General features: G+C 33.7%; 1 protein-coding gene across 3 annotated transcripts; it reads right to left on the bottom strand.

Moving 5' to 3' along the window:
* Positions 1-11: 11 nt before the first annotated feature.
* Positions 12-11,978, bottom strand: LOC114191623 (sterol 3-beta-glucosyltransferase UGT80B1-like). 3 transcript variants are annotated; one of them, XR_003605988.1, is made up of 17 exons: positions 11,408-11,978; positions 10,326-10,474; positions 9,741-9,977; positions 9,088-9,199; positions 7,783-7,953; positions 6,900-6,963; positions 6,597-6,654; positions 6,304-6,481; positions 5,643-5,773; positions 3,931-4,033; positions 3,524-3,600; positions 3,322-3,369; positions 3,018-3,167; positions 2,690-2,891; positions 1,527-1,625; positions 1,357-1,429; positions 12-27 (listed from the first exon to the last, which is right to left on the bottom strand). XR_003605988.1 is itself a non-coding variant. In XM_028080920.1 (15 exons), the coding sequence occupies exons 1-15, from the start codon at positions 11,589-11,591 to the stop codon at positions 1,603-1,605; spliced, it is 1,887 nt and encodes a 628-aa protein (XP_027936721.1). In that variant the 5' UTR covers positions 11,592-11,978; the 3' UTR covers positions 1,460-1,602. The 3 variants fall into 3 exon arrangements, 2 of the variants coding, with proteins under 2 accessions (XP_027936721.1, XP_027936722.1); XM_028080920.1 differs by lacking the exons at positions 12-27; positions 1,357-1,429 and having other exon boundaries at positions 1,460-1,625; XM_028080921.1 differs by lacking the exons at positions 12-27; positions 1,357-1,429; positions 1,527-1,625 and having other exon boundaries at positions 2,379-2,891.
* Between the last annotated feature and the right edge of the window lie 1,555 nt (positions 11,979-13,533).

Here is a 13,533-nt window from a genome sequence, read left to right as displayed (position 1 = left end):
CTTGTTGGCCACGAGGACCTCGCCTATCTGCTCCCATCAACCAAGTCGATGATCATCGCAAGGAAAAACGACCACATACAACACAACCATGCAACGAAACGGGTAAGTTAGAGCCAACACATATTCATCATACAGTCAAATACATTATCATCATCCCATATCCATATAGCAACCAAGCATGTCATGACTCTTCATTCAATACACTACGACTCGACTCGACTCATCCGGATACGTATAACTTAGTCGGATTCAGCGGATGCTTGCACTTGTGGTGGATACCCCTGCTCGACCCTGAGCTGCTCATCTCCGAGCTATGTGTTACAAGTGTTACGATGAATCAAATTTCCCTCACCACAAGGTTAGCCCTTAATGGATTTCAGGTCTCCTGCTACTTCACCACAGGAGTCAGTCCGCTCTAGGTGAGATTAACTGGCTCCTCAGAGTGTCAGGATGCAACCTTACCTTGAATCCTTACCTAGTTATACAGATGGGGCACCACCATGGACACCCACTAACAGGAGCCATGGGATTACGTCCCGACCACTGAAGCGCGACCTCGGAGGCCTCACCTAGAGACCCCAAGGAATTTATACGCTGACACGGACCAACATTCATAGCTCAAGAATAAAAGAACATAAAGTCATATTTACATTTCCATACCAACCCCTGAATTTAACTCCTCATACACATCATATTTCGAATACATACTTCTGATCATCACCACCCCATGAATTTAAGGCCTCATCTCATATCATTAACGTGTTCCTTTAGTTCCAAACCTCTCATCCATTTCACATGCCAATAACATACCCAACCCGTCATACGCAATTCATGAATCATGCAAAACATACCTCATGCTCCATTATATACATATCACTCATCATACCATCATACTCAACCAAGACAGATCATTTAGGAACAACAAACATCCAAAACACAGCACTGCCTCGCCCAGCGCCTTGCTCAGGCTGAGGGGTCTCGCTCAGGCGAGTTCCCCCTCCGCCTAGGCGAGGGCACAAGATCAGGGGCATGGGCAACGCGGGATCTCGCTTAGGCGAGACCCCTCTCGCCTGGGCGAGTTGCCTGCTCGCTCAAAACACACTCTGGTCGCCTGGGCGACCACTCGCGCAGGAAGACCTGGGCGAGCCCCTGCACATCTCGCCTGGGCGAGTCAAGCTCGCCTGGGCGAAACTATCACTGTTTGCCACTGTTTGCACCTGCACAACGCATTCCCACACCCAATAAAGATTCCCAAGCAGTTCATACACCCATAGCAGTACACAAACTCAAGCAAACCACAAATCACAACGATACAAGACAAAACACACCACACGAAGAGAGTCTAGCTTCCCGTACCTGGACAAGCTAGCCGAAAACCTCGACACCCCAAACTGTGGGGGACGAACAGCTTCTAGGAATGGACTCGAAGCTAGAGAGCAGCGTGAGAATGGGTCAGTTCGGAACCCTAACAACAACTTACGAAAAACAGACCAAGGAAAGGAAACTACGAGTCCGAGAGCACTTACGTGAGCTAAGAACGGCCAAACGGAAGGTGGACTGTCAACACGATGGAACCCTAACGGAGAGAGTGCGGCTGCAGCTCTAAGCACCAAGGTAGGAGAAATCTGAAAAGTGGGGAACTAGGTCAGACTCAGGTGGCTTTAACTTTTGGGCCAGCCCTAAGGCCCAATAGCTCAAGGGCAGCCCTTAAAGCTTTAGCGCAGAAAAGTAAGGTGGATTTTCATGGACCTTACAAGTGTTTTAGTTTACTTACCGCATGATAAAAAATTTAAATTAAATTTAATTCAAAATAATAAAAACAAATATTTTTAATATATAAATATATCATAAAATCTTTCAATATCTAAATTATATTTCAGATTTACAATGAACAAGTCAAATATTTGATATAAAAGAGGATAAATTGAAAGAAATAGATAATTAAGCAAGTCAGGCACATAGAAAAAATAAGTAGATTAAAGTAATTGGAAGATAAATATTTTGTTAATTACAAAAATAACGTGTAAGGAGAGTAAGAAACTAGAGTGCAACTCATACAGACAAGAAAAAATTAGATCATGGAAACTAATTTAATTTAAGTATCAAAGATTCCATAAGCCACCACCGTTTCATCGGTTGAAAATGAGAAAAAGATGGTCAGCATTATAACAACTAACTAGTCAAATCCTAAAAGTTCAAGCAACGATGCCAATTGGAGAAAGAAACAGGTTCAGTGACAGGCTTAGAATATTTTCAGAATGAGATTGTAGTAGTTACTATAATTGATGGCTGGGCAAATTATCCTACCATAATGCACTTTATCTTTTGTCATTACCCTGATATTTGGATCAGTGATGAGAACATCTATACAACAGAAAGCAAAACACAAAATCCCTGCATCATATTATTATCAACTATGAAATTTGGAAACATACAGAAGCATTTGGACCAATCGCTACATGAATTATTTTTTTACCCGTATCTATCACTAATGACCGAACCTATACCTGGGGGAGGATATCAAATCAAATATACATCATACATGAATACTAACTGTTAGCACGCCCTCAGAGTAGAGACTTTACAAAATGAATGGAATACTAAAGCAAAACGCTATGAAGCCTACAAAATGTAATTCTATAATGAATTTTGAAAATGAAAAAACAATCAATGCACAAAAGCTACACACCACCACAAGGAGCACAACAAAATCTTCCAAGTTGGAGAAAAAACCACTGTAAAGGATTCAAGTTTTCATCCTCCACCGGAGATGGAGATGGAGATGGCAGCGGCAACTCATCGGGCAGATGGCGATGGAATGCATCAACCGCAGCAGCAACACCATCTTCATTCTCAATCAACCTAGAAATTTCCATTGCCCGAGACTTCACCTGAACATTTATTATCCACTAACTATCAATATTATTATTAGTTAAACCAATGGCACCAGTATTATATTATGTTTATTAAGTATGTTGGAGGAAACAAAAAGAGGGATGAATAGAATTTAATTTCACCTCTGGCTGGAGCATGAATCTAATGGCATTTGATAAATTCTCAACGTTGAGCTGAGATATTGGAATTGGAGCGGGTCCCAATTCTTTCTGATATATTCTCTCTCCCCAAAAGAATTGATCTCCGAAGAATGGAACTATGGTTGTTGGACACTGCAAGTATAGTATTCAAATTAAAACAAAAAAATAGAAGCAAAAACTGTTCTTTAGCACCAGAATTATGTTGTCATTAAATTCTATGAAATTCAAACGAATCATTCGATTATGTAAAAGAAAAATATCTAAGATACTAATGAACATTAATTACCCCCGCTTTTAATCCTGTAGCGGTGGTTCCCGCTCCACCATGATGCACCTGCAAATTTGTGCCAAAATATATTCCAGTTAATAGCATGCCAAAATATTCTCCACCAACCCCTTTCCCTATCCCCTCTTTCTCTTAGTTTTTTTCTTTGACGAACTTATCGCAGCAAAAAATTTATATTGTGAAATTAAGAATTCGAACTCACCACAGCAGAACATTGAGGAAAGAGCCAATCGTGAGGGCATTCCTCCAGAAGGAAAACGTCGTCAGAAAGTTCAGTCACTGCATAATGGACAACAAAATGCAAATAGAACTAATTTAACCTAAAATTAAGTGAAAGAAAATATATAATTTTCTCAAAGCATATCACAAAACATGTCACGAGAAAAGGCATCCATTCTTCGAAGTTAAGGCCAACGAACAGCAAACAATTCAACAGAAAGTTCTCACTGAATCAAGTGATTAATGGACAAAAAATTAATATTAAGGAAAATTTTGAGGCAGGTCTTAGTCTTAGATACACTTGCGGACAAAAATTTCCACAAATGGAGTAAGTATTTTGAAAAAAAAATACCGACTAAGTGCAAAACAAAAATGGAATGAAATACTTACAATTCCCTAGATTGCCCCAACCCCGGTCAATAATTCCCCGTTGTTCCGTATCTCTTAGTGCCTCCAATATAACATCTGTTGTTCCTTTAGGATCTTCAAGAGGCTGAAAAAGAAAATCAAACTTTTTTAGAGGATTTCAAAATTTTGCTTAGTGTCATCAACGTATAAAATGTCAAGTTCATGAGCTTACGAAGTTATGAGTATTGCTGAAAGTTATTGATGAAAATATGCCAATTATACATTTGCACTGGTTCTATGATAACTATAACGCTTCTTTATAGGACATGTACAATCAAAGTGTACCCAAATTATGGATGGTCAAGAAAATAATTAAAGGAAATTATCTTGACCAGAGTCACATATGTGGATCTAATAGTCAGAAAGGTCAGAATCATAATAATAAGTACTCATTTTCTGTAGACACCAAATGGATTAATTTTATAAGCTCAAGGAATAGTGCTCTTTTATACGAGACATTGGGAATAGTGCTCCATTGAATATGAATATCGAGGATCTTGAGTACTCTTTATGATTCTGCCCAATGTGTGATTGAGAACAGATTATCTAATGAATAATCAAGGCAAAGACACAATCCAAAGGTGATATACAAAAATAGATTGCACCATTCTCAAGCATCAAATGTGTCACGCTTGGAAGGAAAAATAACCTAAAAATCCTTGCATGAAACATCACGTTTCATTTACCTGAAGAAAAGTTTTCATCCTCCAATGAATAATGCCATTATTTGGTTAGGGTGTATTTAGAAGGATTTTATAGAGTTGATTTGTGAGAATTGTGTTTGATATAGGTGATATGAGATGGTTTATACAGAAAGTTGAGTGAGAAAATTGTATGAGATGTGAAGAAAGTGAAGGATTTCTGGGGATGGTTATTAAATTACTAATTTACCTTTTAGTTCAACATTTGGTTTTTTAAAATAATTCTATTTATATAGTTTTTCTTTATTTTTTACAATTATTGGCAATTAATAAATATTATTTTTAAGAAATAATTTATTTTTTGCTTCTCAACTAATTTTTTTAACGAGAAAATGGTTTTTTAACAACTAATTTTTTAGGTAAAAAAAAATTATTTCTTAAAAACAATATTTATTAATTGCCAATAATTGTAAAAAATAAAGAAAAACTATATAAATAGAATTATTTTAAAAAACCAAATGCTGAACAAAAAGGTAAATTAGTAATTTAATAACCATCCCCAGAAATCCCTCACTTTCTTCACATCTCATACAATTTTCTCACTCAACTTTCCATTCATTTCTACACCCCCATCTATTCAAACAGAAAAGCCAAGAATAAACGACCAATTTAGTCCTTGAAATTGTTTCTCTCTGTCATATTAGTCCAGCAAACTAAAAATAATTCTAATCTATCTTTGAAACTTTATCAGCTTTCACTTAAGTCCCTAAAATTAATCTGTTTTCTTTTTCATTTTTGGTCTCCAGTCCAGGGACCTAAGTGATAATATTAACATATGTTTAGGAGCCAAAATGGAGAAAAAAAGAGTTGACTTTAGAAACTTAAATGATATTCTAAAGTATGTTAAAAGCTTATCTGAGATTTTGTTAAATTCAGGGAATAGACATCAAGGTACAATTAAATTGGCAATTTACGCTATTTTTTGAAAATAAAGTTCATTATTAGAGATAATTCATGAAAATACTGACTTATAGTTCAAGTGAAATACCATACCATGCTCCCAAACCCAAAATACAAAGGAGGTGGCCCTTTTTTAATCCATTGGACAAAATCTTCCCGAGGTTGATACTTTGATGCAAGGCTCAAGAAACAATAGCCAACAACGTCAACTAGAGGGCCCCAGTCTGCACATTTGTAAAATGTTATTAGTGCTACAAGGAACAAATTTGGGACTCCGACCAAAAAATGTCTACCAATCATCTAAGGTGGCTCTAGTAATTACTGCCAAGAATAATTTCTTCAAAAGACTAAAGATGTTAAGAGGAGGCCCATCAATGATTTTTATCTCTAACATTTACAAATAATAGTATTATTAACATAAAATGCATACTGTACTTTATAGTTTATCCTTGATACATGTGAAGTCTCTTTAATGCTTAAACTTGGACAAAAATTGATTGAAATATGATTTGAACCCAAGCAATTACAAAGGTCGTCCTTTATAAATTCATATATTATATAATAAAACTCATTCAGTAATTAAATTTCAAAAGATAGCTTCATAATATAGATTCACAATCCAAGTCAACAGTTAATGTGTTTTCAGTTCTCTAGAAACAGCTATCTATTTGCTCCTTCAATGACTTAAAATGATTGCTCATTCAAAAAAAAGTATGACGAGGCCATCAGATAATATTGTAATCCTAGTGCATACCATTTGGTTTTGGAACAACGTGAGGACTCCACATATAGCTAGTCGGTAAATGAGATATTGATCCACGGTACATACTGAAGTATGCAATAGGAGCAAGCTTCAACGTCGATTTCCTGAAGTTATTGATAATTCTTCGCATTCCCCACCATATCAGCAGATCTACAATTATATAGGACAGCTGGAGATGGCAAGCAAACATTGAAACATGTATGTTGGTCGTGAGGCAGTCCAGCCATAAACTATTTATAAAATTATCAAAATCAGAGTATCTATTGTGTCAGCAAAGGACATACCCAATAACCAGCACTTTGAGGAACACGTACCAAAGGGTGGGGGAACTGATATGTTGGTCTGCATATTCAAAAGTTATTTAAGTGACCTCAAATATTTAAAGAAAGCACTAAGAAGTGAAGCTATAAGAATGTTGCATTTATCTGAATATTTGAAAATACAGTTGTCACCGGTTTTAATTAAAACATTACTATACTACTTGATCAATAAAAATCGATACAAGAATTAAAAAAGTATTTATATATTGTTATGAAACTTTATCTTTCTGAAATAAAGTGACAGCTTATATAACAATTAAAACTCACGTCCATGGCATTGTAAAGAAGATATGGAGGGGCACCCCAAGGGCTTCAGCAACGTGTACATGTCCTGCAAACAGGGATCACGAGATTTAGTACAGGAAAATTTGCAGATATTGAAGTCGTAAATAAAACAACAATATTCTCCTAAAATGAAAAAGATATTTTCTTAAAAAACAACTTTCTTATGGACTTTATTCTTCAGGCTTTGAATGTGAAAAGCCCCTGAATTTCATAATTCAATGTCGGTAGCTACTCTTGTATTCCTACTGTCCCTTTAATACATAATTTTTTTCCTTTTTCCAGTACATTGATAACACTTTCTGTTTATAAATTGGAGTGTGATATTCATATAAGAAGTATTTAAAGAAAAAAAGTGAAATAGCTTAATTTTCTTTATTTCTACTTCTACTTTTCCGTTTTTGCTCCTGATGAGATAAGCCCGACCTCACATTATGTTTATGAGCATTTAAAATTAATTGCATGTATGTACATGTGAAAAATGCTGATGCATTTCAACCTGTCAATACTAAGTAGCCATGTCTGACTAAAATATCAGGGTCGACCATTTGAAAAAGGTTTAGTAATAATTTTTTGATCATTTAGACAAAAAAGTCTAGGAACATAACATCATTACTATATGAAGAACGTAATGTTGTCCAACAGTCATCCACGTAGCAGAAGTATGTCCTATTGAACAGGCACAAAGACTAGTCTCTAGGTTAACCATAGAACCACCAAATGTCATATTTGCATATATATCACATCTTTTATGGTTATTGTGGTTCGATAAAAGAACTAAGGATAATAAAACCTTAAAACAAATAAATCATAAGATGGGGAGTGGAGAAATACAAGACCCAATAGCTCTCAAGTCCTAACCACTTACCATAAGCAGGAGGATTGGCAATAATAGATTGAGCTCTGAAAGAAACACCCGTTTCCATATCAGGTGCTGTGCATGCAAGAGGAATGGAATCAATGATGGCCTTCAGCTGCTTTCTTTGGACAGATATTTCAGCCGGTCCAGAAGGGATTAAACCTTTATTCCTAGCCATATCTATTGTTTAAATATTTCATTTAGTATATCACTATAAAATGATTAAGAGTAACAGCAGAATTAGATTAAAACAAAAAATGAACATTGTTTCAGCATGTTGTAAAACAAAAATAGGAGAGACTAAGCCATGAGGAGATCAGAGCTGAAGCTTGAAAGACCATAGTCATTGCCTGAAAGTGATTTGGGTATTATGTGGTGCCTAAGTCCCATATTGAGTAGTATATGATATCAGGTGGAGAAATTAAGTGTTTGGTTCTTCCTTCTTAGCTTTTAAAGATAGGTTCCCCTAGTGCTTGGGTGTTTATCATTGCCTAAGTTAGCTTAATCTACAATGGACAAATCATTGAACCTTTTGCATATGCTTAGCCATATGAGAATGAAATGCGAATATTTTTTACAATTTTTAATTACCTTAAGGTTTGCTATTTCATATGACTATGAGTGCAAGAATTACTGTAGATTAATTAACTGTATTAAAAGAGAGATCAGACCTGTGACTTTTTGTAGTGAAGATTTTAAAAGGAAATGTTTTTGTTAGGCTTTGAATTTTTATTCAGTTCTATCAACTCTCTTATTTTTTTTTTACCTTACAATTCAACTGGTTATTTAAGATCTCGATTTGCTTTCAAAATCCTTGCTCCAAAAACATATTTTCTTTTCTTGGTAGTTATTATAGCTAGCATACATAATACATCCTTATCTATTTTAGATATGTTTTAGGTTCAAACATAGTTATAGGCAAGCAAGATATGTTAGTGTATCTATTTTGCATCGTTGAGCTTATTATTAACACTTGGAAATTTAGATATGTAAGATATATTAATAACTTGAGGTATAAAAGCAAGATCTTCCTTACAGCTACTAGAGTATTATAAAATATTTAATTTGGTCTTTCCAGAAATCACTATTAGAAATTAAGTGCACCTCAGTACCCAGGGATATCGGTGCATTCCAGCATGGTTTCTAATCTACATACCCTTTTAATAGGTGAACCAATATCAATGACTGGATATTAATGAAAAATATTGAGGAGGGATCTCCCACATCATGCTAAATCAAGCTAAACAAAAAGTACAAATAGATTGAGAATAAATGACTGGATATTAATGGAATTATTAAAAAGGGGCCTCTTACATCCTGCCAAAACACGAGGATCACCACCCAGAGGATAGAAATCCACTCCAGCTGACTTTACAAATGTTTTGAAATTAGCATGAGTTGCCAGCCTAACATGATGACCATACTCCTGCAAGTAAATATTAGTTCATCTATGAAAGAAAGAATAAATACAACAAAACTGACTGTCGGGACGTAAGATACATCAACAGTAGTTAAAAACCACGTCATTGCAAATTTTCAGATAGATCAGCAGAGCAAATCATCTAACAGTAATCAGATAACTTGAAAAAACCTAGGGATTTTAAACTCAAAGTCAATTGGACCAGAATAATTCCTTCCCAAATATAAGAAATCTTATCTAGAATTTCAATGACAAGTTGTAATCACCAATACCAATATGATAAATTAGCAAGATGATAATATACTAATACGTTAAACTGGTACAAAATCCTTTCAGAACAAAACAAGTAAAATGAAATCTTATATGATGTGATTTCCACGAAAAGTAATGTCACATTTTTGGCTCACATTAAAGCAAATATGAAGATATTATGGAGGCCTGCACCATACAAAATGCAAGAAGCAGTAACAAAGATTATTATGATTTAATGGCAATTCTCATGTGCTGTGTGCATCAAAATGAATTGAATGAAAAAATCCAATCATGCCTGAAGTCTCTTTGCTATGGCCAGAAAAGGTTGTACGTCGCCTCTTGTTCCAACCACAAGTATGACAATTTGTAACCGTGGAACAGTTTTTTTTGATTCTGAACCAAGACCTCCACTCACTGTTGACTCTTCAAAAGATTGGAGCTCTAACAATTCTGAAGCAACAGATGCACTCCTTTCTAGATCAACTTCAACAGTTCCATCATTTTGTATCTTCACCAAGTTAGTAATCAGTTGCTGAGTAGCAAAACAAGAAAGTGTTATGAACATGCAAATAATGTGGAAACTCTGACACATAATTGACTAATACAGAACCATTTCAAGAACAAAGGTACAAAGACAGTGTAACCATATTTTTCAAATACCAATCATGTGTCAAGAAATCGTAAGATATATCTAACACACACAAGAAGTAATAGAACTGTTCTGAGATTTGCATTGCATCTTTCAGACAAGGTTGAAATGAACAGCAAACAAATATTTATATCAGCCTTTTGGGTGAAACTTAATCCAACTAGAATAAAAATATGCAAACACAAGTGTGAAATTTAAGATCATTCACATACAGTAATACTTGCCATATACCTTTGCCCTCTCAGACAGCCTGTCCAATATTGTGTCTCGCTTAGGGAATCCCCTGTTTTCTGTCATTGATCTAGAAATCATAAACTCCTCATCAACTATAAGTGGGTTCCTTTCAGCTCCAACAGGGGCTGTGATGCAATGTTCCAAACCTTCACACACAGAATGGGACATACAAGCCAGAAAAATTAATCATCCAACCGAAGCAATTAGAAACAGCAGTCCGTTAGGACAAGACTGATAGCAATTGTGGCCAAGGTAGGCAGTGAGCAAACAATTATTTTCAAAGGAAATAAAGCTAAAATTCGGTTTTTTAGATTTAAACCTGTGAAACTGTTAGGAGCCCAGAACACAAAACAGAGAAGAGAAAGAATTATTTTATTTCATGACTGAAAATGAACGGAACAAGGAGAAAGATCTCTTTAACAAAGAGTTTCCCCTTTCTATTACAAAGCTAATGCAGTTTTCAATTGATACAAAAGAGAATATACCACTCCTTTCTAACCCTCTAACTAACTAACTAACTATTTACTGTAACTAACTCGTCGTCACTAACTATCTGTGCTTAGGAATCTGACAGAAACAAAAACACAATGGAAACTACATATATCATAAATATGAAAGAGTATCTGGATAGGGCCTTACACGGAAGGCAAGTAATTTAGACTCGAGAAACAACAGCGGACACATAAAAGCTTTTGAAGAGGACCAAAGAAGTAATCTTTTTCTCCAAGGCATTAATTTTGTAGAGCTAGGACATATTTATTATCTACACAAGAATCCTCCCTTTTTCCCTCCTCACTCAAGAAAACACGGCAACTAAATTCACAAGATTTTATTGAATTATGCAGTGCTGGAGCTAACTCCCCTTCGCTCAAAAGGGGTAAGAAAAAAGAATAGGCCAAACAAAAATGGAGTCATCTGACAATAACAGAACGCAGTAAGGCAATAACATACTTAACACACTGAAGACAGCTTCACTATTACCACGGCACAACACATATAAAGCAGTGCCTATTTCACAGTAATAACAATCAATTGCTTAACAAAAGAAAATGATTTGGACAGAAGTATTAAGCACAAACCTCTTCTTGATGAAGGAGAAACTTGCACCGACTCGTCGTCCTCAGAAGAGGTTCCACCAAACTTCTCATCCTCACCCTGTGACTTTATTATCTCCATTTTCTTGTGATCGTTCTTCTGCCGACCATCAAGAACTCCATCCGACACTTCTTGGGTCAAACATTCAATCTCATTACTACCCATCATCAGAATCAGAGTTTCTTAATCCATTACTTCTTGCAAACAGAAGGAGCAGCAGAAACAGAAGGTTCCAGTGAATCGGGTACTGAACAGTTGTAATAAAGCGCAGGCATCCATGCTAACACGTGGGAAGTGGGCCTTCAACGAGCGAGGGAAAAAATTAGTAGTCGAAAGGTTTTGTAACGAAAAAACAGTTGGCACGCAGACCCACCAGTCACCAAAACACACAGAACATTTGGTAAACCTAAAGTTCAAACCCTTTTCCAACCCAGTTCTTCCTTCGACGTGTCAACTCAAGGTGTATTCACGTTCCTCACGAGGAGAAGCACTTCTACACAAAATCCCCAACCTAAGCTATTCTCAGCTTCAATGCTACCATGGCAGTGCAAATACGACTTGCGGTCAACTTAATAGTATTCAAATTACTTTAAAATTATAGATTTTACCAATATCCTGTTTACTCCTTTCCATAATACAAACTTTCATAAATTAGTTCGTTTTTTTCGACTTTATATTTAAGTTTAATTATATTTTAAGTTTTTAATAAATTTAAAATTTTAATTAAGTCCTCAATAAATAAATTGATATGATTTATTGTGTATTAAATAAATATAAATTTTTGAATTGAATTTATTTTTTTTATATTAACTTGGTGATGTACTTAGAAGTTATTACCATAATTATTATTTTTTCATGTCCTTTTTGTTATTTTATGAATTCCCGTATGTTATTTTATTTATTTTGTTATTTTATAAATTAAAGTTTTTAATTTATTATTTTATAATTTTACAATTTTATCGTTATTATACCGCTATATATATATAAATAAAACGTTTATCTCGTCATATTGTCATATAGTTATATTATTATATATGGTTATATCATTATATCATTATATTATTATATCATATCGTTATATCGTTGTATCTTCATATTGTCATATCATCATATTGTTAGTAATAGTCTAAGTGTGAGTCAAAGTTTTATATTTGATAAAATAGATAAAATTAAACACTATGTAAAAATAAATATCCATAACATCATTGACTTAAGCTTTTGGGATAAAAGTGATATCAAATAATTGATGTGTAAAACTAGTGTCATATATATAAAATGATAATCTCTTAATGACTATAACCAAAACATATAAAATATTGTCTTATCAATATCGTTATATCATCATATTTAAAAAATTACAATTTATAATTTATAAAATTTTAAAATAATAAAATTACATGTGACGACAATCGAACAATATCAATATATTGTCATGTTTAAAAAATTAAAAAATTACAATTTATATAATTTTAAAATAATAAAATTACATGTGACTAATTAAGCAAGTTAACATGACAAAATAATAATCATGCTTAAAAATCACATCACTAAGTTAATAAAAGAAGTAAACAAAAAAATTTAATTAAAAGTTTAAATTACAATAAACTATAAAAATAATTTATAGACTCAATTTTAAAATTCTCAAATTTACTAAAACTTAAAACACAATTAAACCATAAATTTATAATTCACACTTCAATTAACTATAAAAATTACTTCAATAAACTATAAAATTTTATTGTAAATCCAATTAAAAATTCTTAAATTTATCATATCCTTAAAATATAATTAAATTTAAATTTATAATTCACGGTTTTATATTTTCTCTCTCACCTGATATTTATGTGGTCACACGAACAATTCTATCATCATGTGATATTATCTTATTTATTGTTGGATTAATACTTAAATGTTTTTTTATATTAAGAAAATATTTAATTAAATTTCTCAAATTTAAAATAAAACATAGTTATTTTAAAAATTAATAAATTCTTCATTTTATCAAATGCCATTAATATAATTATTTTTATAAATAATATTACACATAAATTAAAAGTATCAATATTTACTTATTCATATGTAATTTTACAATAATTACATTAAAAGGTTT

Source organism: Vigna unguiculata, chromosome 7 (assembly GCF_004118075.2).
Source record: "Vigna unguiculata cultivar IT97K-499-35 chromosome 7, ASM411807v1, whole genome shotgun sequence".
NCBI lineage: Eukaryota > Viridiplantae > Streptophyta > Magnoliopsida > Fabales > Fabaceae > Vigna > Vigna unguiculata.
This window is presented reverse-complemented; position numbering and strand designations above follow the sequence as displayed.

Coding starts and splice junctions, on each gene's coding strand:
- LOC114191623 (XM_028080920.1), bottom strand. CDS start 11,591: ATGATGGGTAGTAATGAGATTGAATGTTTGACCCAAGAAGTGTCGGAT. Junction 10,475..11,407: donor TTCTCCTTCATCAAGAAGAG/GTTTGTGCTTAA, acceptor CTGTGTGTGAAG/GTTTGGAACATTGCATCACA. Junction 7,954..9,087: donor TCCTCGTGTTTTGGCAGGAT/GTAAGAGGCCCC, acceptor TTTAAACAATAG/ATATGGCTAGGAATAAAGGT.